Source organism: Hyla sarda, chromosome 4 (genome assembly GCF_029499605.1).
Source record: "Hyla sarda isolate aHylSar1 chromosome 4, aHylSar1.hap1, whole genome shotgun sequence".
NCBI lineage: Eukaryota > Metazoa > Chordata > Amphibia > Anura > Hylidae > Hyla > Hyla sarda.
The window spans coordinates 369,354,865-369,379,488 of NC_079192.1; the positions used below are offsets into that span (position 1 = coordinate 369,354,865).

General features: G+C 42.7%; 2 protein-coding genes across 11 annotated transcripts; one reads left to right on the forward strand and one right to left on the reverse strand.

Moving 5' to 3' along the window:
- Positions 1-237: 237 nt before the first annotated feature.
- On the reverse strand, positions 238-8,089 carry LOC130267249 (securin-like). Of its 10 annotated transcripts, none has more exons than XM_056516682.1 (6): positions 7,932-8,089; positions 5,821-5,924; positions 3,242-3,411; positions 1,987-2,062; positions 948-1,106; positions 238-379 (listed from the first exon to the last, which is right to left on the reverse strand). In XM_056516682.1, exons 2-6 carry the CDS (start codon positions 5,903-5,905, stop codon positions 306-308), a joined length of 564 nt encoding a protein of 187 aa, XP_056372657.1. In that variant the 5' UTR covers positions 5,906-5,924; positions 7,932-8,089; the 3' UTR covers positions 238-305. The 10 variants fall into 10 exon arrangements, with proteins under 10 accessions (XP_056372657.1, XP_056372652.1, XP_056372658.1 ...); XM_056516677.1 differs by having other exon boundaries at positions 3,242-3,420; XM_056516683.1 differs by lacking the exon at positions 7,932-8,089 and adding an exon at positions 7,723-7,861.
- Positions 6,919-23,261, forward strand: LOC130267250 (securin-like). The gene is made up of 6 exons (XM_056516688.1): positions 6,919-6,946; positions 16,978-17,070; positions 19,122-19,249; positions 20,228-20,306; positions 21,916-22,068; positions 23,160-23,261. The coding sequence occupies exons 2-6, from the start codon at positions 16,995-16,997 to the stop codon at positions 23,219-23,221; spliced, it is 498 nt and encodes a 165-aa protein (XP_056372663.1). The 5' UTR covers positions 6,919-6,946; positions 16,978-16,994; the 3' UTR covers positions 23,222-23,261.
- Positions 23,262-24,624: the final 1,363 nt, after the last annotated feature.

Below are 24,624 nucleotides of genomic sequence, written 5' to 3' on the forward strand. Positions count from 1 at the left end.
CTAATTTCCCAGAGTGCTTTTAAAACCAACACATTTACAGACAGCTGCACATTTGCAGTCATTTACTTTTTGGTTTTTATTCCAGGGTTTTATGAAGGACTTAAATATCTACATTTGTTGTTTGTGTCCCTTTCTAAATGCAGAGTTTTAATCTATTCAGGAAAAAAATCATTGTAGCAGAACCTGTAAAAATCCCCTCTAGTTTCATGTTTGCCACCCCTAATACAAGCAACAGAATTGATAAAATTAAAAATCTTTATTAAAAACATGCAAAAAACAAAGTTGAAACAAAAACCCAAACATGTTTAATACTTTACTGGCATTTCCACCATGATCATTTCAAAAGCAGCATAGAAGTTTGGAAAGTTGTAGTCAGCACCTGGAATAGACAGAATGGTGTAAATAAAGAAACATTCCTCCTCCATGTATCACATTTAGGCCACTGCATGGAAAGTACCTGAGGTTAGTGACAAGATTGATCTACATTTGTAAGGACAGCATTTCCCCAACAAGGGTTCCTCCAGCTGTTTCAAAGCTACAACTTCCAGCATGCCTAGACAGCCAAGGTCTAGCCTGGGCCTACTGGGAATTGTTTTGCAACAGCAGGAGGAATCCTGGATAGGGAAGATAGTCACGATCTAGTTTTATTTATATAATGTCCCAGATTTCAGATGGAGGCTAGCAAGGAATATAGGCCTAGAGGTAAGAGGCTAATTTAAATAATGAGCACTGGCCCTGTAATGTATTTACCAAGGTCTCAAACATCTGGCAAGACATTATGAGATTGTGAGCCAAGACTCAAACTTATCACTAGGATTGAAGTCACACACAGTTTGATGCAGAAGTTCTCAACACTTCCTTTTTGCTTTTGTTAGAGGATGGAATCCCTGACTTTTTTGGCAAAAATGTGGGGCATCAAAACCTCATTGTAATTCAGTGTAACTCACCTGACTCCCAGCTAAGAGCAGGGATTTCTATTGGGGCTGGTTCTATACCCAGTAGTGTCTCTAACTTTTTAACATAATTCGGATTGACCAGGAGACCCATGCCAGCCATGGAGAGGTGACTCAGTTTATGGTCCTCTGGAACATCAAAGGTTTCAAAATCTATAAGACAGGTAAGAAACAGTCAACACAAGTGTTACACCCCAGCATAGCTTCTGCCTCAATTTTTTTTTGCCAACGCAATTTTTAACCTTGCTCTACACACTTCGTATCTGAACCATAAAGTTATTGGGGGGGGGCTGTTGCAGAACTAGAACTGAGTCATTGGGAAATATGAGACTATACCTACATGACTATATTAATATGGCCCATACAGAGTCACTTTAGAGGTAGGTTCTAGAGATGAGCGAACTTACAGTAAATTTGATTTGTCACAAACTTCTCGGCTCGGCAGTTGATGACTTATCCTGCATAAATTAGTTCAGCTTTCAGGTGCTCCCGTGGGCTGGAAAAGGTGGATACAGTCCTAGGAGACTTTCCTGGGACTGTATCCACCTTTTCCAGCCTGCCTGAAAGCTGAACTAATTTATGCAGGATAAGTCATCAACTGCCGAGCTGAGAAGTTAGTGACGAATCGAATTTACTGTAAGTTCGCTCATCTCTAGTAGGTTCTTAGACTGGCAGTTTTTCTAAATCCACAGCACTATATACTGCAGCTTAGTGCGGTTGTATTCAGTAGTGAGCCCACATGGCTTTTTACCTTTATGCAGTTTAATGAGCCAGAGTAACCTTTTAGTGCACCCTTGTTCAGCATAGCTGTCACTCAGTTGCTGTATAGGCCGTATTGGGTCTAATCACACAGTATCTGGCACATCTTTGAAGCTGCAGATTTCAATGTAAACTAAATTAGTGATCCTGTGCATCAAATATGTGCAGGATGCTGTATGTGAATATACCTTTAAAGAGCTACTGAACTTGACCCAGCATCCTTTTACAAAGAAAGGGTACAGTTTAAAATTATTATTTTATTTTTTTAAGTTACCTGCAGGATTGTAGGGTTCAAACTTTTCAATTTCAGGATAGACTTGCTTCTCCACCTTTGGACACTTTTCTGAAAGCTAGAGAGATTAACACTTAAGTGACTGGTGGTCTGACCTCACCCTACACAGTCCTTTGATAAGTGGAATACATAGTATGTAGCAGTAAGTAGGGGGTTCAATGGCATGTATGGCCTACCCATAGACTAGTGTTTCCCAACCAGGGTGCCTCCAGCTGTTGCAAAACTACAACTCCCAGCATGCCTGGACAGCCTTTGGCTGTCCAGGCATGCTGGGAGTTGTAGTTTTGCAACAGCAGGAGGCACCCTGGTTGGGAAACACTAGTCTAGACCATAAATCTGATCAGTAGATTTAAACACTGTAGCAGTAAGCAGGTGGCATTGTTCACTAGTGACCATGCTGGGTTACATAGCAGGAGCTGAGCTGCAGTAACCCACCATGGCCCTACATGGAGCAGTGCTACCTGCTTTCAGTGTAGATCTGACTGTCTCAGCTATGCCAGGCAGCTGTTCAGCTAACTGTATTCCAGATATATTGGTGTCCTATCAGTATGTGTAACAGGAAACCCCTTTAAGGGTCTATTCACATGTAACATATCCTTATCCATATTTGAAGCCATCTTCAGTCATTTAGTTAATTAACTCTGCAGCTTCAAATCTTGTGAATCAGATATGGGCAGAATGCTGTACAGTGAATAGACCAATGTTTTCCAAAGTGGGTGCTGCAACACTAGTGTGTCAGTGGAAGTCCCCAGAGATGGTCCTGTACTGCAGCAGCTGCCAGTCACTGTTTATAAGTGGGCAGGGCCGGTGCTGCTGATCTTGCTCTGGCAACCAGTGCCACTTTAAATCAGTGACTGCTGGCACCCCTGATGTTAAGCCAGATCTACTGAGCCTGCACCTGCCATGGAGCTGAAATGATGCCGGGAGGAATTGGAATAGCACAGGTGGGATGAAGTGGCAAAGCAGGATCAAGGGGGGGGGGGGTAGGTATGTCACCAATCTATGCCTGTCTCAAAAAGGGAATCACCAACATGAAAAGATCTGGAATAGACCCCAAATCTAGCTTCCATGTTTTTGATCTCATTGCAGAAGTTGTTTAGGCTTTCTAATGGCATTCTGAAAGGTCGGCATGATAGAGATTGGTGGAAGGCCAAGTACACAAGTCATTACCAAGCAGGTTTCTAATGGTGGAGCATGCAAGGGCAGGAAAATCACTACTATACTGAATATGCGATACCTTTTTAGCAGCTGGCACATGCTTCTTCATGTTAAGGATTCCTTTCATGGGCTGCACGGTCTTTTGGTTTGTCGTCTGCTTGTTGACATTTCCCAGAGCTTTTCTTGGAGTCTTTACTCCTGATCCAGAAGCAAACGCTTTGCTCTTGTGGCTTCTGACAGCTGGCTTTCCTTTAGACACTAAGAGACAAGGCAAGAGTTTCTCCTAGAGCTGATCATGGTGATTTGCACAGGCAGTCATTTCTGTACAAGCTTAATCTAGAACAGGATTTTCACTGAACTCGTTTATCTTATTACTAGGCATATATTATGTGTATGTACTGTGTAGCGGGTGCCCCATGCACACCTTGTAGCTGTGCCAGACACTGTAGTACCAATGTTCCTAGGAAAAGTTATTTCCCTGGCAGGAAGGATTAAGATTTTTTAATAGAAGTAGTTTACAATCTGTTCATCTTTCTGGAGCCAGTTGATATGAACATTTCCCAGAGTACCACTTTAAGGGAAGTAAATGCCACCAGCTGGTGAATGTATAGTGAAGAAACACTGAGCTGGAGAAATGCCAAGCACATGAAGTGCAGCCAAGCTGAAGTAACCAATGAGCTGGCAGAGGAAGACACTGTGGTGCGAGCAGCTCTGTGACACCAGAGAGACCACATGGTCGACCCTTCGCATTTTTTATGTGGATTTGTGAGTAAACCTCACTTGACTTTTGGAGTGCCATTTCAGTACAGAGAACCTGGTCCAGTAATAGGAATACAACCACCCAAGAGGACCAAGTCCTGAACACTGCTGCATTTAAGGCAGATTTGTGATTGTAAAAGCTGGAGGTACACTGGTAAACTCTACAGACAACTCCCCATGCCTGGACAACTGTTGGCTGTCTAAACATGTGACTTGTAGTTTTGCAATATCCGTAGGCACGCCAATTGGGAAACATTGATTTAGACTGACCTCTTCAGTAGAGATGAGCGAACTTACAGTAAATGCGAGACTTTCCTAGGAATGTATCCCCCTTTTCCAGCACACCGGAGCACCTGAAGGCTGAACTAATTTATGCAGGATAAGTCATCAACTGCCAAGCCGAGAAGTTCGTGACGAATCGAATTTACTGTAAGTTCACTCATCTCAACTCTTCAGTACTGTGGGAAGCCAATGCATGGACTGAGCCCTCCAGTGCTGAACATTTGTACTGGGTCTGGACATCATGGCAGAGAGGCCCAAGTGTGAACCATCCTCTAACCCCTGGAATGGTGGCAGATGCTGGGACAAAGTCCTGTGTACATTTAAGTTAGTGAACAGTGACCTGTTGATAAGTCAGCCCACTTACAATACCCGAGGCACCATGTTTAGGTGTACAGCAATTGAAATATTATGCCATCCTAAAAAGCAGGAGTGTGCCTTGTTCAAAGGTGTTTCAAGAGTTTAATATACATTTACCAAAATGTCACTTTTCCTGAAGTTAGTTAACTAATAGCTGGCGTAAGCTAAGGAAACCGTGCAAACTCAGAACTGACAAGACTTCACGGGTAAATTTGTTGCATCTATACACTGGTCTAAGTTAGACAGTTTTAGTTAATACCCCCAATGTGTGAGGTTTAGACAGTACCATTTTCTGGCAAACTTAATATTCTACTGTCGGTGTTTAGAGTGTGCACTAAGGTACATTCAAATGTGGGTTTCTCTCCCTCCCCCCCCCCCCCCAAATATGTGGCAAGCCCTTGGACTGGATGACAGTTTGCCAGAAATTTCTCTAATTCATGTCAGTTTATGTAGCTGTAAATACAAAAGGTTTTCCTGCTTGACATCAAATGGAATGTAAAGTGTCATGAATCCCAGCAGTGAAGATCTGCTCCAGCCTCCATCAATTATGGACATCACCACCTAAATGGTACTCCACCCCTAGACATAAGATGTCTGATTGCGGGGTCCTGCTGGGTTTGGGTGGCTGTGGGGGGGGTGGTGTAACTTCATGGCCACAAAACCCAGCATTTTGAAAGAAATATTTGAGAACACGGGGTGCTGCACAAAGATTGCAGGGAGATGTAGAAGCGGAACCCCAGAGATTAGACATCTCATTCCCTATCCAAAAGAATATCTAAAGGGGAATTCTTGTTTTCTGCAGTGAAGTTCAGCAACTGATGTTTACACACACTTAGTCCACAAAACTTAAACTTACCCCCTATGCATAGGATGGTGGATAAGTGACTGCTCTCTTGCACGGGCACAGACCATCCTCTAAAATGGAAAGTGGTCATCCTGTTCACCTGCACTATAAAGCAGTGTATTGGGATTAGTGTGGGTGAACAGGATGACTGTTAGCCAATCAGCATAGCTGGGTGCCATTTCAGCAGGTGATTGGCTGAGCAGGTTGTCACTCCTGCAAGGGTGGAGGCCAAAGTTTGGCAAGTTCAGTGACTGGTCCAAACTGTACAGGAGAATGCAGGGGACCCCATCCTATCCATTGTGCTTTGTAGTACTAGTCATACCAGACACCAGCTTTATGACGTTTAGACCGCACTGTTGTAAGAATGGAAGCGGTTTTCTGGACAGCAATACTAGACCCTTCAGAGAACTACTTACTGTCACTTGAAGGCTTTACGAGATCTTTCGCCGGCTGTGTAGAAGAGGCCTCATTCTCCTGGTCAATAAAGATCCTGGTGGACATTTTTATTTTTCAACAAGTTCTGAAACCAAAATACAAGGATGAGGCACAGTTCAATAACTATACTACCACAGCCAAGTCAATCACGAATAAGGTAACATAGCGGCACATGAGGCTCTACCCAAATGTCCTCTGCAGGCATCACCCCAACCCCCAATATGACATGCCCCAATCCTGTCAATGGTAGACGGCCAATTTTTAGCCCCCTCGCAATAGTGTATACAAACATCGACAATACTGCAGTTTTACAGATCTACAACACAATGGCAGCGAAACATTCTAACAGTCACTGGATGAGGATAAACTGAAGGTGCAGACCGCTCAGATCCGCAGCCACCACTGACATTAGGCAACGCAACTGAGTACAGCACAGACCCAGGCAAATGCCATTAAAGGAGTACTCCTGTGGAAAACTTTAAATCAACTGGAGCCAGAAAGTTGCAGATTTACAAATTATTTCTATTTAAAAAAAAATCTTAATCCTTCCAATACATTTCATGGGCTGTATACTACAGAGGAAATGCTTTTCTTTTTGGATTTCTCTGATGTCACAACCACAGTGATCTCTGCTGTCCATAGCAGCATATGTTTGCTATAGGGATTTTCTCCTGCACTGGACAGTTCCTAATATGGACAGCAGAGGTCAGCAGAGAGCACTGGTGGTGAGAGAAATCCAAAAACTAAAAGCATTTCCTCTGTAGTATACAGCCCATAAAATGTAAGGGAAGGATTAAGATTTTTGAATAGAAGTAATATACAAATCTTTTTAACTCTGACACCAGTTGATTTAAAACAAATTTTCTCCACAGGAGTACTCCACCCCTAGACATCTTATCCCCTATCCAAATGATAGGGGTTAAGATGTCTGATCGCAGGGGTCCCATTGCTGGGGACCCCTGCAATATAGCACACAGCACCCACCTGTTACTGCTCTGGAAGTGCTGGAGGGTCTGGCTCCCAATCACGAGGATTGAGTCATGACGTCACGACTCCGCCCCCCGTGGTCAGGAGCCAGACCCTCCAGCACTTCCAGAGCAGTAACAGGTGGGTGCTGTGTGCTATATTGCAGGGGTCCCCAGCAATGGGACCCCTGCAATCAGACATCTTAACCCCTATCATTTTGATAGTGGATAAGATGTCTAGGGGAGGAGTATCCCTTTAAGTATGAAGGTGTGTATTCTCAGCAGAAGCAGATCCTAGGGAGATATTTCTCTATGAACAGAGCAGCAACCTCAGCCACATCAAGTTTATGAAAACTTCTGTAGTGTTAACATGTCCTAATGTGAGACCCCAATGCCCCATCCAATCCAACATGGAGAACAAAAAAAGGTAAAGCCCAAGTACTGCTATTTAAGACACTATGAACATATTCAGCAGCCTGTGATACCCCAGCTTTCACAAAGTTCTCCCCTCATGTCCAGAGGCTTGATGGGAGTTGTAGTTTTGCAATATCTTCCCCCCACAGATTGAAGACCATCACCTTAGGTGGATGCAGACAGATCTAAAGTACCTGAACAACCTGCAGAGCTACTTTTTAGAATGGGGCCCTTTAAGTTTATCAAAGAAGGTTATGAGAGACCATAGAAGCAGCACAGGCCTCACCACGGTCATGGGGCCCAGATAGGAACACGTTCTGACATTACCCCAGTCTTTCCTTGAAGCCACCACCAGGGGGAGCAGAAGATACAGTTAGAGATCTACAATAGCAGCATAAGTTCACACACACACTGCGCGCCCCTAGAGGCGGCTGCAGTAAGAGACTAGAGTAACAGTTTCAAGAGTAGTAGCTCAGCCCCGGAGAACTACAACTCCCAGCATACCACAAACGCAGTCTTTTTTGGGAACCATAGTCTTATTACAACAAACGAATTTGACCAAAGAGAACGGTTATACAGAAAATCACAACCAAGGACATAAGACACCATAACACGACAAACCGCCCGCATAACCGGCAGAGAAACGGTTTCTAGAGGTAAAGCACCCTACAAATCCGTCACCAACAGCAGGCGCTACATTACCGACCACATACCGTCAACTAAAACAAACAACACCGAAGCGTTAATACTGCGCCTTCCCGGTACCGGCATTTATATCAAATAACGCGTTCTCATTGGCTGATTTACGGGACAGCTGTAATCTGATTGGACAATGGATGCGCTGTGGTTATTGGCTGGAGACGAGTGACGTATCCAGTGACGTATCGCTATCTGGTTCTAGCACAGTGCTTTCCAAACAGTGTGCCTCCAGCTGCATGCCGGGAGTTGTAGTTTTGCAACAGCTGTAGGCACACTTTTTTTTCTTTTTGTTTTTAAACACTGGTCTAGCATAGCGTTCCCCACGTTCCTCCAGCTGATGGGAATCTATCATGTATTTTTGCAGTGGCTGGGCGCTGGTTTTATGGGAATTTTTTTTTTTTTATGTTTTTGTTCGCACCTTTTTTTTTGTGTTTAGGTATTTTATATATTCTATTGCGAGTAATCTAAGGCACGATGATACAGAAATGGGGAGATTTAGCAAAACCTGTTTAGAGGGAAAGTTGTCCATTTGCTCATAGCAACCAATCAGATCACTTCTTTCATTTTTAAAGAGGCCTGTTAAAATTGAAAGAAGCGATCTGATTGGTTGCTATAGGCAACTGGTCAACTTTTCATCTGCATATATTTCGATAAATCTTTCCTAAAGTATTTGTGGGCAGCGATACGTAAGAGAATTTTGGGTGAATTCATGGATAGTAGTGTTGAGAAGTGCGACATTACAGAGAGGTCGCACATCATAAATAACCAGCTTCAAAATTCTAGCTATTGAAAATACTATCATAGAGGATTGTTGAAACGTTCCGAAATGAAATGTTGTACAGCGGGGAAAAAAAACACTGTGGCCAAAAATAGGGACAAAAACATGCGTTTTTTTAGGGCAAAAACCTTCTATGGTCCCCTGCACTGACGTTTATATACACATAAGATATAGTAGGACTAATGTGGTATGCTGGTCGTCCTGTCCCAAATTATCAAGGCAATTAACTAGGAAATGAGAACTTGATATGCTTAAAACATAACATTTATTGTAGACTATTAAAATAAATGCTGAATAGTAACCTCAAATAGATATAGGTGTAAAGGTGATGGTTACAGTGCTCTAGTTACTAGAGTCCGCAAGGCCCCTATGGTAGCTATATGGATCCTGAGATCTCAATATGGTCCTGTGGTGACCACTGTTCAGGCACATATAGCACCAACAAATTGTTGCTCACAATAGTACCCCCACAATACCAAACGCGTTTCTGTCACACTATTATTTGTGACTTCTTCAGGGGAGAAACCGCTGGGGGAGGGGGGGGTGAGCCGTAGAGAATAATACAAATTGATAAATAGGTATCTTGTTTATAATATCTTTATGTAAGTAGAGCTATGTATTAGCGTTAGTTATACCCCCCAGTAAACTCATGCAAAGTAATAAATGAAACTGTGCAAGCGTCACAGGGGACTGATCCTGGTCACAACTAGCCTAATGCACCTAGTTTGTCAGGTGCCTGGTGCCAATATCCGGACAGTCGCCGACCTGTGCAATGGAGGAATGGCAGCCTGCCATTGCAGCAGGGTAGAGCGGATAATTATACCTCCAACAAAACTGTGTGGAAGCAACAGCGGCGGGCATATTCCACCTCTCAGAGACGTGCCAACAAGGGCACCTGTCCTTATTTTTGCTTTTCCTCCATTGCACAGGTCGGCGACTGTCCGGATATTGGCACCAGGCACCTGACAAACTAGGTGCATTAGGCTAGGCACAGTTTCATTTATTACTTTGCATGAGTTTACTGGGGGTATAACTAACGCTAATACATAGCTCTACTTACATAAAGATATTATAAACAAGATACCTATTTATCAATTTGTATTATTCTCTACGGCTCCCCCCCCCCTCCCCCCAGCGGTTTCCTCCCCGAAGAAGTCACAAATAATAGTGTGACAGAAACGCGTTGGGTGTTGGGGGGGTACTATTGTGAGCAACAATCTGTTGGTGCTATATGTGCCTGAACAGTGGTCACCACAGGACCATATTGAGATCTCAGGATCCATATAGCTACCATAGGGTCCTTGCGGACTCTAGTAACTAGAGCACTGTAACCATCACCTTTACACCTATATCTATTTGAGGTTAATATTCTGCATTTATTTTAATAGTCTACAATAAATGTTATGTTTTAAGCATATCAAGTTCCCTGTTTATATACACATATTCATATTTCCCACAGAGAGCTGTGATTGGCTGGAACCATCCGGCCAATCACAGCTCTCTGTGGGAAATATGAATAGGTGTATATATACCGCAGTGCAGGGGACCACAGAAGAGCGGCCGCCGCATCTATACATTATACAGAAAGATCGCAGCGGGCGATCTGTCTATTAGTACAGGTAGTACTACTCCCATTATGGAAAAGCGTGTTCCATGCTGGGAGTAGTAGTACTAACTAAAAAAAAATAAAAAAATAAATGAAAAACACACACACACTACATTTTTATTGTTGCCGGCTACATTTTTAGGTCCCTGCCCGCACACATAAATTGATCCCTGTTTAAAAATTAATAAATATTTTGTAATAAAAAAGAAAAATTTTGTTATATACAATTTTTTCCATTACTACTGTATCTTTTTTTAAAAAATTTTTTTTTAAATGGTACCCTACGAAATTAAAAAATGGTATCTCCAACACTTTTCTGGATCACTAAACTCCAAAAGAGAATAAAAAAAACGCCTGAAAAAAACGCCAGTTAAAACCCACATGGCGTTTTTATGGGCTTTTTTTTTACTCCCTTAGACTTCTATGGGAGAAAAACACCAGTGGCTCAACATGCTGCGATTTTGCAAAACCGCCAAGGAGCTGAAAAAGGTCAAAAAAGAGTGAAAAAACGCCAAAAGGATTAGAAAAACGCCAAGTGGAAAAAAAAAATAGCAATTTCTCATTGATTTACAGCTAACATCTAGCCGCAGCGTTTTTTGGCCGAAAAAACGCCATGCGGCAGAATTGCCATTTTCTCGGCGTTTAAAAAAAAACAAAAAAACAAGTAGAAACTTAGCCTTTGTGGTCAGCGATACGTAAGAGAATTTGGGGTGAATTCATGAATAGTAGTGTTGAGAAATGCGACATTACAGAGAGGTCGCACATCATAAATAACCAGCTTCAAAATTTTAGCTATTAAAAATACTTTCATAGAGGATTGTTGAAACGTTCCGAAATGAAATGTTGCACAGTTTAAGCGGAAAAAAAAAAAAAAACACTGTGGCCAAAAATAGGGACATAAGCACACAAAAAATTCAGTAAGGCTAGAATTCCACCAAGGTTTTTGCCCTGCATTTTTTTAGGCTTAAAAATGCCAGAAAAAACGCCAGAAAAACTGCCACAGTTTTTTCCTGTGTTTTGGTGTTTTTTCTGGCGTTTTTACCTTTATGTGGAATTTGCCTTTTTTCGGCCCCTTTGGTGTTTTTTTCCAAATTGGTTGGGTATCAAAAAAAAAGGAATAAAAAATAAAAAAGGAATGCAGTAGGGATGGAAAAAAATGTAAAGTGTATTTAACAAAATTTGAATTTTTTATAACGAAATTTTTATTAATTTGAATAAAGTGAGTGTGTTTCACTTTTTTTCCTCTACTTTTTAAAAAAATTTTAGGTAGTACTACTACTCCCAGCATGGATCAGACTGTTCCATGATGGGAGTAGTAATATCTGTGCTAATAGACATATCGCCCGATGTGATCGTCCATAATATAGCAGAGATGCGGAGCAGCTTTATACATCGCTCGCATCTCTGCTCTGTACTCTGGCCAGTGATGTGAATAGAACATCACTCGTTCATATTTTCCGCCCAGACTGGGGATTGGCTGGATGGTTGCAGCCAATCCCCGCTCTCTGAGGGAAATATGAATGAGTGATGTTCTATTCACATCACTGGACGGAGTATAGTGCAGAGATGCGAGTGCTATATAGAGCTGCTCCACATCTCTGCAATAGCTAGGATGATCACAGCGGGTGTCAGGAGTGACACCCGCTGTGATCTTTCCTTAACGGCAGGTACTACTACTCCCAACATGGAGCACACTCTGTTCCATGCTGGGAGCTGTAGTACCTGCATTAACCCCTTAAGGACGCAGGACGTAAATGTACGTCCTGGTGAGGTGGTACTTAACGCACCAGGACGTACATTTACGTCCTAAGCATAACCGCGGGCATCGGAGCGATGCCCGTGTCATGCGCGGCTGATCCCGGCTGCTGATCGCAGCCAGGGACCCGCCGGCAATGGCCGACGCCCGCGATCTCGCGGGCGTCCGCCATTAACCCCTCAGGTGCCGGGATCAATACAGATCCCGGCATCTGCGGGAGTTCGCGATTAAAATGAACGATCGGATCGCCCGCAGCGCTGCTGCGGGGATCCGATCATTCATAACGCCGCACGGAGGTCCCCTCACCTTCCTCCATGCGGCTCCCGGCGTCTCCTGCTCTGGTCTGTGATCGAGCAGACCAGAGCAGGAGATGACCGATGATACTGATCTGTTCTATGTCCTATACATAGAACAGATCAGTATTAGCAATCATGGTATTGCTATGAATAGTCCCCTATGGGGACTATTCAAGTGTAAAAAAAAATGTAAAAAAATGTAAAAGTAAAAGTAAAAAAAAAGTGAAAAATCCCCTCCCCCAATAAAAAAGTAAAACGTCCGTTTTTTCCTATTTTACCCCCAAAAAGCGTAAAAAACATTTTTTATAGACATATTTGGTATCGCCGCGTGCGTAAATGTCCGAACTATTAAAATAAAATGTTAATGATCCCGTACGGTGAACGGCGTGAACGAAAAAAAATTTTAAAAGTCCAAAATTCCTACTTTTTTAATACATTTTATTTTAAAAAAAATTATAAAAAATGTATTAAAAGTTTTTTATATGCAAATGTGGTATCAAAAAAAAGTACAGATCATGGCGCAAAAAATGAGCCCCCATACCGCCGCTTATACGGAAAAATAAAAAAGTTATAGGTCATCAAAATAAAGGGATTATAAACGTACTAATTTGGTTAAAAAGTTTGTGATTTTTTTTAAGCGCAACAATAATATAAAAGTATATAATAATGGGTATCATTTTAATCGTATTGACCCTCAGAATAAAGAACACACGTCATTTTTACCATAAATTGTACGGCGTGAAAACGAAACCTTCCAAAATTAGCAAAATTGCGTTTTTCGTTTTAATTTCCCCACAAAAATAGTGTTTTTTGGTTGCGCCATACATTTTATGATATAATGAGTGATGTCATTACAAAGGACAACTGGTCGCGCAAAAAAAAGCCCTCATACTAGTCTGTGGATGAAAATATAAAAGAGTTATGATTTTTAGAAGGCGAGGAGGAAAAAATGAAAACGTAAAAATTAAATTGTCTGAGTCCTTAAGGCCAAAATGGGCTGAGTCCTTAAGGGGTTAATAGACAGACAGATCACAGCGAGTGTAACTTCTGACACCTGCTGTGATCCTCCTGTATAATGTATAGATGCTGGCGGCCGGCCGCTCTTCTATGGTCCCCTGCACGGCCGTATATATACACCTATTCATATTTCCCACAAAGAGTTGTGATTGGCTGGAACCATCTGGCCAATCACAGCTCTGCGGGAAATATGAATAGGTGTAAATATACGGCAGTGCAGGGGACCATAGAAGAGCGACCGCCGTATCTATACATTATACAGGAGGATCACTGCGGAACCCGGGCGATCTGTCAATTAGTACAGGTAACTACTACTACCATCATGGAACAGTATTGTTCCATGCTGGAAGTAGTAGTACCACCTTAAAAATAAAGAATAAAAAGTGAAAAACACACACACACTGCATTTTTATTATTGTCAGCTACATTTTTAGTGCCCTGCCCACCCACACAAATTGATCCCTGTTTAAAAATTTATAAAAAAAGATACATTTCGTTAAATACTATTTTTTCCATCACTACTGTATCTTTTTTATTATTATTTTTTTTTAATGGTACTCTACGAAATAAAATAAAAAAGGTATCTCCATCACTTTTCTGGATCGCTAAAGTCCAAAAGAGAATAAAAACCGCCTGACAAAACGCCAGTTAAAACCCACATGACGTTTTTCTTGGCTTTTTTTTACTCCCTTAGACTTCTATGGGAGAAAAACGCCATGGTTTAAGGGAAAAAAAACACCAGTGGCTCAACATGCTGCGATTTTGCAAAACCACCAAGGAGCTGAAAAAGGCCAAAAAAGAGTGAAAAACGCCAAAAGAATTAGAAAAAACGCCAAACTGAAAAACGCCAAGTGGAAAAAGAATTTTGCGATTCCTCATTGATTTACAGCTAACATCTGGCCGCAGCGTTTTTGACCCAAAAAAACGCCATGCGGCAGAATTGGAGTAAAAAAAAAAAAACAACTAGAAACTTAGCCTGATGTGTTATTTCCAATCATCCCCTAGTCGTTACAGCTCAGGTGGAGGCAATAAAGGATCAGTATAAAAAGGTCCAGAGGGAGTCACTGCCTCAGAACAGTCTCCTGCTGTTTAAGGTTGGTTGGTTGGTTGGTTGGTTGGTTGGTTGGTTGGTTGGTTGGTTGGTTGGTTGGTTGGTTGGTTGGTTGGTTGGTTGGTATGTATTATTGTTGGGCTATTTCTCCATTCACTATTTCTAGATCACACCTTGTGTAATGTCTTCTGATGGGTTGTAGTAGTTCACTTCCCTATAGATGCACAAGCTGCTGATGTGGTGTTCTAAATTAGTGAATCCATTTCTATAGAAGTGTCTGAGGACTGTCTTAGTTTATTGTGGCTTTGAAAATCCTGGTTGCTGTTGGAAACTCAACATGTATGGCTGTTCTTCTCACTATGTGGTGGTCTGCTCCTAAGCAATGTCTGTTATAAAACTGCAGAAGTGTACCTTATGGTGCATGATCTGTATTAACAATCTAAGTGTTTGTATAGTATCCTGTGCAGTAGTTGACATTGAAATCTGCAGGCTACCATATATGGGAATTGTCTCTTAAAGGAAGTGTCTCCCTAATCACCCACACTAACCAATACATTGGGTTATAGTGTTGGGTGACCAGGAGTCCAAGGAGGTATCAATTACCAAAATTGGTCCAGTGATTCCTTTTGATATTGCCCAGAGAAATTCTGTTGCTCAACTGAGTCAATTGTGTGCAGGAGGTGGGGCCCTGCTGGGTGCCTGCCCCTGCTTATTTCAGCTGCCTCCTACTGCTGGGCTCTTGATCACATTCAGTGACTCTACTCCTAGTGATGGGAGTGTCATGTCATGTGAGTGGAGTTCATGTGCTGTTTTATGGTTGCTCTTGCAAGATTTGGCTCTCGTGATTAGGATGTGAACTGACTAAAAGAAAGGTGAATGCATTGCTCACGTGACTCATGTCACTAGGATGTTGACTTGCTGAATATGATAGAGGGGGTGGGCAGCTGGCAGGAAATTCTCCAGGCAACATCAAAGGAACCACTGGACTAATTTTGGTAAATGACACTTCCTTGGACTCCTGGTCACCTGCACTATAACCCTGTGTATTGGCTTTATTGTGGGTGACCTTTGGTCATTCTGAAAAAACTGAGTTGCCTACAACTGTTTGACTTCTATACCTACTGCTCTTGATATGGAAGGGGCACAGTTACGCTGTTTACCCCTGGCTTGTTCCTGGCGGTGTCTAAAAGATTAATGCCGGATATCACCAATCGGTGATAAGCATTAGCCACAGGTCCTGTCTATGACTCGTGCTCAGCTGGTGGGCGTGCTGCATAGTTTGACACCCCTGTGATAGCGGGGACATTTGCACAGGTACCAGTATAGGCAGGATCATCATTGGCGCTCATGGAGTGCTCTGGGCCCCATGCCTGCAGGGGGCCCCTGTCACACTAGGGACATCCGTGTCCTGAAAAATCTTTTTGGGACACAAGGATGCCCTGCTGGGAGGTAGTGCAGGGAGGACGACGCACACGCATGGTAAGTGACAGCAACATGTAATCTTCAGTGTTCCGACCAACCCACCTCTGCTCCCAGGGCCTACTGCTATGGCCCATAGGCCATAGCAGTAGATCGTGACCCTGGAGCGGTTGGAATACTGAAGTGGGGCATCATAATGAAGTGCTGTCTTCCAGGCAGCCTTAATCTGGCCCTGAGTACAGGGACATCCTACTCAGAACATATCTAAAAAAAAAAAAATTTCTTTTTTTTTTTTTTTTTCTTCTCTGAATGGGTTGGGGCACAACTGACACCAGCAGTTCCAGATGGATCCCATTGACCTGAATGGGGTCTGGTGGGTATGTGGTATTACAGAAGTTTAATGGAGAGGGGGGAAAAAAGTGTGTACATCTTTGTCCACCATACTTTATCTATAATCTACACATATTTCCCTTAACTTCTGACTGCACTCTGTTTAGTGGAGCATGCTGGCACTGTACATTAGCCTGGAATTTTAAAATGAGTATTGTGGACAAAAAAAGTATCCCCTATTTGCAGGATAGGGGATAAGTTTTAGAAGGTGGGGGGAAAGATGTTGCAGAGTGCTGGGGAGGGGCCCCCTACGATCTCCTGTATGAAGTCCTAGCTCTCCTCCACAGTGGTGCATCATGACCCCTGCCTGAAGCAGTGGCTGCCATGCCCCTCTATATAGCTCTATGGGAGAGCCGAAGATTGCCAAACAGCACCCCCCATAGAGCTATATGGAGGGGGTGTGACAGCCCCCGCTTCAGGCAGGGGTTGTGATGTGTGGCTGTGAAAGAGCTGGGGCTTGATACAGGAGATCGTGGGGGCCCCAGCGTTCAGACCCCCACGATCTAAAAGGGGATTTTTTTTTTTTTTTTGTCAATGATAGCCCCTCAATCACCAATTAAAAGGTAACTTTCCAGCATTCCTGTGATTGGTGGGATTTTTAGTGGTCAGACCCCACTGATCAGCTTCTTATCCCCCTATCCTGTAGGGCATTACTCATTGAGATGAGAATGCTAATATGAGTACAAACTTGTGTATTGCCTAGGACTGTGGACTATAACCTGACGGGTTAATGGCTTTTGTTCTTAGTGCTTAAAGTGGATATAATGGACACTCTCATGCAGTTTGGAAAGGAAAATGGGGAGCATGTCTTCCACCCCTCAAAGCGTAACCAAGGTTCATGTAAGTGTATACTAAATTGGTGACAAACTAAATAGTGAATTATACTGTGGGCTCATTCAGACATTGTATGGAACTGTACTACTACATCTATAGCAGCCTGGGGCCATATCACACCTCTAAATGTGTAAGATTTAATATGGATCTTGTCTTATTTACAATCTTACTAGTACTGATGTACTATCATATGGTCAGGGGTGTTCCCCTTAAAGCCCTGCCTCTATGGGGGTTACTATTTAATACAGTGCTGAACTGCCATATGGTACTTTACATTGTTAGTAAGGGTCTATTCACACAAAGTATTCTGCGCAGATCTTATGTGCAGGATTTCAAGCTGTGTTCAGTCAGTCATTCAGTTTACATTGAAATCTGCACAGAATACTGTACGTATGAATGGACCCTAAAAGACGCCTGTCCATGATATTCCACTAAGGGAGGGGAAAGTGTTTGTTAACTTAAAATCAACTGGTGCCAGAAAGTTAAACAGATTAGTAAATTACTTTAAAAATCGTAATCCTTCCAGTACTTATGAGCTGTTATATGCTCCACAGGAAGTTCTTTTCTTTTTGACTTTCCTATGTCTGACCACAGTGCTCTCTGCTGACACCTCTGTCCAGAGTAGGAGCAAATCCTCATAGCAAACCTATAATGCATTGGACAGGTGTCAGCAGAGAGCACTGTGGTCAGACAGGAAATTCAAAAAGAGAAGAACTTCCACTAGAGCATATAATGGCTAAGCACTAGAAGGATTAAGATTTTTATATACAAGTAACTTACAAATGTCTAACTTTCTGGCATCAGTTGATTTGAGTTTTCCAATGGAGTACCTCTTGAACAAATGAATAGTGGTGAGAGTTCCCCAAAAATTGGCTACACTTTACTTACAAAAGTGTGATGTAACTTATATATAGGTCTTTATACTATTGTTTGGTATAGCTACATCTGTAGTGACCCAAATAAAGTAAATCTTTACTAATCCCACCTGGAGAACGCTGCAGAAAGTGGCAGTATTCTGCCTCCAAAAAAGATGGCAATTAAAAAGCCGCATGTACCGGTAAATTATAAAAAGCCTCTTACCCAGCTTTGTGAAGAAATAGGTTATGGGTCTAAGAATGTGTCACTTGCTGTATTAAGTTTACATTGTGCCAAAATGATAGAAATAGCTGTAGTTGCTGGCTCACCTGAACAAGGAAAGATTGATAAAGACTTTCCTTTCTCCTGCATTGCTTCTGGTCTGGAGATCTAGTTCTTGCTGTGCAGCAATTCTGTCTAAGCAGCATTTGCTGTCCTCAAACTGGGCAGCTGAAGCAATTTCCCTCGGCCTCTGATCGGGTCTGTGTCCCTGAACCCAAAGCAGTAACCAGGACTCTGTGGGGGCGAGGGCGTTTTGAGTATATGTAAACACTTTGCTTGGACAACCGCTTTTAAATGGACACTGTCAGATTCAAAAACATCAACCTTTCTAATTCATAAATTTTATTTCCTGATTAGAAAATCATGGCTTTGTCCAAGCTGAAGCACAGGCATGGATGAAGTTCAGTAAGTGAGGGTGGGATAGCACTTCTGTGCCCTCTCCTCCTGTCTGAGGGGACAGAGGAGTGCCGTCGGACAGGAGAGGGGACAGAGGAGTGCCGTCGGACAGAGGAGTGCCGTCGGACAGGAGAGGGGACAGAGGAGTGCCGTCGGACAGGAGAGGGGACAGAGGAGTGCCGTCGGACAGGAGAGGGGACAGAGGAGTGCCGTCGGACAGGAGAGGGGACAGAGTGCCAGCCCACCCTCACTTACTGGACTTTGTCCAAGCTGAAGTACAGGCATGGACAAGGTCATGACTTCTATAAAGGAAATAACATTTTAAGTATATTAGAAAGGTTAATGTTTTGCCAAGATGTACAACACAAATGGCTACTATCAGATACAATTCTAAGTTATATCAAATGGTGCCATTGAAATACAGTCATGGCTGTCCAAGTGAAAGCTCTTGGAATGCATAGGTGGGTTTCACTTCCACGAGAGAATACTTTCCTACTTTACTGATCTATGTAACTCTTGTCCAGTTATTCAGCCTTCTAAAGGACTTGGCATGAAGAAATCCAGTGGTCTGAATGCATCTAAAGTACAGCCACTCAGAAAAGTATTGGGAAATGTGAATCAACATGTGCCAGACAGGTACTCCTCAACCAAGGTGAGTGGGCCAGGAGGATTGTTACTGTAGCACGGAGTCTACTAGAGACTTCCCTCTAAACAGGTTAGCATGACATTACTTGCCATTAGACAAGTGTCACAATGCCTTATGTCCAGCATGGACCTACATACCTCTGTGGCCTTGTTAAAGGGAACCTGTCACATTACCATGCTGCTGTCAGATTGGATTACATTTTCATATAACAAAAGTCTCTGCAAGTTAGGTTTGGGGAAAGCTCCAAAGGTGTGTGTGTCGCATGCCAGACTAAGTCTTGTAGGTAGTCCTAGTCAGTGACTGACAGTTGACTGTGTATTGGTGTACATAGATCAATCATGGAGTTGGACAACCCAGTTGACTAGCCCAGAATGAGAAGAGACTTCCATGAATAAACTACTAGTTTGGAACCCTTATAACAGACCTACATATTAATGTGCTCAGCTCCTTCTGCTCACTATTAACATGGCACAACTCCCACTATGGCAAACTATGCATTGACATGAATTACTACAGATGTGTGGCTTCACCAGAAATATTAGCAGCACACAATGGGGGAGACTTATCCAAACCCGTGCAGAGGAAAAGTTGGCCATAGCAACCTATCACATTGCATCTCTTATGAGGCTTTTCAAAGATAAGAGTGATCTGACTGCTATGGGCAACTGGTCAACTTTCTCTGCACAACGTTACCCTATGAATTCTGCCAGTATTCAATCATAAAGACAGGTGTGCCAAACAGTCACATGTATGGGGAGGTCCAGAGGGATAAATGTCGACCTAGTGATTGTTCAGCTGTCGGTTATCGAAACTATAGGGCACCTTTAATCTAGAAGAGGGCTAGATTTGTGTGCAGTCGGCTGTTCTTGTATTGGTCTGTGCTTAATGTCCCCTAAGGGGTATAGTGCTATTCTGTGACAATGAATTGTAATGGGGACTGCAGTGAGCTACTCGTTTTAACCTTGACAATTCTCCTGTGTTTAGATGAAGCAAAAGAAGCAGGTACATCCCAAGAATAAGACTTATCCTGACATTGAGACCTTCATCCCATACAATCCTCTTGGTATGTAAAGTCTTGAGCCAATTTTAACCAGTAGTTATCTGCACAAGTGGGAAGTATTAGGACTATGGAATATATAAGGCCCATATTAAAGGGTTAACCAGGACTTTGATGGCCTATTCTTAGACCATGAAGATCAGGTTAGGACTACACACCTGCTGTGGCATTGACACATCTAAAGTGACTATAGCCTTATTACAGCACCTAAATTCCTGCAATTTGACAGCACTCCATCCAGGCACATCTGTTAAGGAGGCATCCTGCCAGATGACTACCAACTGCAGAGTATCCATTGGGACACCCCATGTCAATTTTAAAGTTTACCTGTTATCAACAAACTTTTTATATAATGTAGAATACAATTATGTATATTTGTAAATACATTGGTTAAAATGTTCATAGATTTGGGAGAAAAAAATGGTCCCTGGAGCTATTGCCTGTGTGAGGAGACCAAATACAGAGTGGGTAGGATAAGCATCCAGCAGCATGTCGGAGCCCTGTGTGGTGGCGGAAGAGAGGATACTGTCTTGTGGGAGTGTAGGGTGTTTAGGGTGTCATTGTGCAGGATAGTTAAGGGTGCTGTTAACCCTTGTCACTCGTGATGCCAGGGTGAGGGTTAAATGCTGTGTTCTTGATAGGCCTATTGCCACCCATCCCAAGAGCAATAGGTGATGCAGAAATAAAGGATTGTCCACAACCGCTGTTAACTGAAAACTTGCTGAACTTTTACTGAGGAGTTTCTGTGCATGTAGTAACAGTCCAGATAACAAAGTCTCTTTACATAAAACTCGAGCAGCGATTGACAGTCAGTTGGGATCAGATGAGCCCAATTTAGCTTCTGAAGGATTGTATAGCAGAGATCCGCTGGATTTAGGGGAGTAATTAGGTCCAGTGTCAGCAACCCAAGAGAAGAGGACAATCAAGATGGTGCAGGTCCCTTATATGGCCAGGGGCCGGCCGTTTTGGATTGGTCCATAACAACTGTCACTCACCATTACAGTGCATTGTGGGTGATACGTCACGGGAACCTCCAAAGGTCCTATAGCAAACCCATAGTTTCAACCTGACCACATGACCCACAGGTCCTGCTACGCTCCAAACAGGTAGATAACTAAATATATACATATATCCTTATACTTATATAAATATTGAATAGAACGACTATAGTTATAGACTAAATGTGAGGTGACAAGGGGAGATCTACAACAGAGGGACCCCGACATCCTAGGGACTCTGTATAGAGGTCCCCATAGCCAGTTAACCTATAATACGGTACCAGGACACGACACCTGCTTGTCCTCAGTGCACAGAGCCCAGCTTGTCTGCCCTCCCTTCCTGTATTTGGCCTCCACAGACACATTGGCAATAGCTGCAGGGACAAAAATACTTTTATTTTACCACTGTAGATTACAAATATACATAATGGTGGTATCTACACTAAAGTGTTTGACAACAGGTACACTGAAAGACTCTACCTGGTATTGGCTCCTATTGACTAGTCTTAAAATCTTTGGTCACATAAGACTAAGTTGAAGTATTGCTTGAACTGTTTGCACTATAATGCATCGAATATGCTCTATTTTTTATTTTTTTTCCCTCATTACTTGGACAGATTTTGAGACCTTTGATGTCCCTGAAGAGCACAGGCTGGGCAACCACTGTCTCGCTGGCATAAAACTCTTTATTTCTTCAGCTGATGCAAAGCATTTTGAAGCACTTACTAGCCCAATTCTTTCACCAATGAAAACTGATCCGATAAGCTATGGTTAGTATTATTCCCCCCCCCCCCCAAAAGTTCATATGGACACAACTATCCATGCCTTCTAGAGCTCAGAATTGTACAAAATGCTACTGCAGAAGTTCTAGAGCACAGTGGCCTCCATTCTTTAGCGGGTAGGGTCACACATGGAATATATTCTGCAGCTGATTTTTCTGACATTTGACTTCAAGGGTTAGAAAAATACACGGCAGCAAAATACAGCTCATGTGACCCTACTCAAAGGGAAACTGACTGCTAGTTCATGGTTATAGTGCAAGTGAATCTGGTTTAAATGGCTTATAACCTGCCCAGATTGGTGCTGCTCTGGAGATACAGTATGTATTATGTTGCAATATGTAAATGTGTTACTCATATATGCCCACCTACCACACAAATACCCATGGACCCCTTAGAACATGTGAGAACAAGGTGGGTTGACATATAGGAGCAGAGGCATGCTAGGTAGGCCTGTGCCCACCTCCATTGTGCAAAGGGGGTTAACTTCATAATACACCCTGTATCACAAACTACAGAGCTGATCTAGGTGATTTATAAATCATTTTAAATCAGTTAACGTGTGTATTGGGTTTAGTGCAGGTGAGCTGGCTGCCCCACCAAATTGGGGGAGATGGGCCTTGGTAAGAGGTGGCAAACCCAATGGTCACTCTGGCTGAGCTTCAAGGATACTGTGTGCTAAGGGGAGAAATTTATATATATATTTTATTTTTCCTATAAGCACAAGGCTGCAATATGACAAAATGTGAGGGCCCAAAATGCATTTTAGACACTACTTTGTTAGACCACCAGGTCTCCACTGAATGGATCTCCACTTTAACTACCCCCTCTCCCCTGCTTCAATTTCATGTCTCCTGTGGTCAGCTGCACAGGCATGGTGGAGCTCTACTCAAATCTGGCCCACAAACTTTACAGGAATGAATAAACCATGCTACTTTTAACTTATTTATATATTGGGGCACATGTTTGCTTATTGAGACAGTGTCAGGAGTTAATTGTAAAGTCTGGGGACTGAATGATGCAGTAAAACTAATGTTGCTTGTCAAGAATTTACAACACTAATATGCCTATTTTCTTTCTAGATGCCAATGAGACATTAATTCCTGTATTTGAAGACTTCATAATTGACTTGCCTTTTGTCTGACTTTTAGAGACCTGTGTGAATTTTATTTTATTAAACCTGTTTTTTACATTACTAAAGTCTCTCACTCTATTGCTCTATCGGGGGAGGGGGAGAGTTGCATGTGTCATCTACCAGTAGACTGCACACTCCATTCACTTCTATAGGAATGCCAATGATGCTCAAGTGCTTTACTCAGGTCTCTTTGGCACACCCATAGAAATGAATGGAGCATGTGCTCCTCACTGAGTAGTGTCCTGTTCCAGAGATCGTGGGGGTGGGTGGTCTGCCTCTGCAGTCACTCATGCAATCAGCTACTTGGCCTCTATTCACAGGATAGTGGTTAAGTTAATTTTGGCTGGAGTTCTTTTAGGGTGCATTCCCACACAGCATATATGCAGCATATGTCGCGCTGTGCAAAATTTACAGCAGCAGCAGGAAATGCGCTGCGTATTCTTTGCTCACTATACACAGGGCTTTCCGGCAGCAGCCCTATGCATGTAGTGAGTTTTAGAGGCGGGGCCATGTGCCACTGACACACAGCTCCGCCTCCAAAACTCACTGCGCACATAGGGCTGCTGCCAGAAAGCCCTGTGTATAGTGAGCAAGGAATACGCAGCGTATTTTGCGCAGCGTGAAATATGCTGCATATACGCAGTGTGGGAACGCACCCTTAAAGGGATTTAGTTTTATATTGACTACATGCACACCACTACTCCCATGAATTGAGCATTGAAAACAAAGGTTTAGAACAGTTCTGTGTCCAAACATGGACTCCCATGATCTAATCTGTGATATAACTGGGAATACCCCTTAATCAAAACGAACCTGTACCGAAACCAACATTAAAGGACAACCCCATTACCACCACAGGATGACAAAATATTGTCGCACTATTACTGCTTCGAGGACCTGTCACCTGTAGAATTACCCAGTATACCACAGCTGATTCCAAACAATAGACAAATACCACCACATCCTGAATGCTACCATACTGTTAGCAAGTAAAACCACTGTATGCAGACAAATTATCATTACTATAATATTGGGGTATATAAAGTCCAGTGACTGTCTTCTTGGGTCAGTCATCCCTCATTCCTTTTGTCCCAGACCAGCAAATTATTAATTTTCTCTTGTAACCATGTCTCCCCCTCTGCAGAATCTCAAACCTCTTATGCTCTACTCTTAGAGGGTCCATTCTTCCCATAGACATTTTTGAGTGGTGCAGTTGCCCATAGCAACTAGATTGCTTTTTAGAAACTCCTCTCTAAAATGAGACTCGCTGGTTGCTATTGGCAACTGCACCACTTTTCCTCTACACAAGATTTTATAAATCCCCCCCCCCCCCCCCCCCCCATAGCACCTTGCAAAGCCTATGTTTCATTAAAGGGGTACTCCACTGCTTAGCATTTGGAACAAATTGTTCT

Excerpts from the sequence above, each read along its gene's own strand:
- LOC130267249 (XM_056516677.1), bottom strand. The coding sequence starts at position 5,905 with ATGTCCACCAGGATCTTTATTGACCAGGAGAATGAGGCCTCTTCTACA. Across the intron at positions 3,421-5,820 it reads CGTAAAGCCTTCAAGTGACA|TGTCTAAAGGAAAGCCAGCT; the intron begins GTAAGTAGTTCT and ends CTTGTCTCTTAG. Across the intron at positions 380-947 it reads TGCTCTTAGCTGGGAGTCAG|GTGCTGACTACAACTTTCCA; the intron begins GTGAGTTACACT and ends TGTCTATTCCAG.
- LOC130267250 (XM_056516688.1), top strand. The coding sequence starts at position 16,995 with ATGGACACTCTCATGCAGTTTGGAAAGGAAAATGGGGAGCATGTCTTC. Across the intron at positions 20,307-21,915 it reads CATCCCATACAATCCTCTTG|ATTTTGAGACCTTTGATGTC; the intron begins GTATGTAAAGTC and ends TTACTTGGACAG. Across the intron at positions 22,069-23,159 it reads AACTGATCCGATAAGCTATG|ATGCCAATGAGACATTAATT; the intron begins GTTAGTATTATT and ends TTTTCTTTCTAG.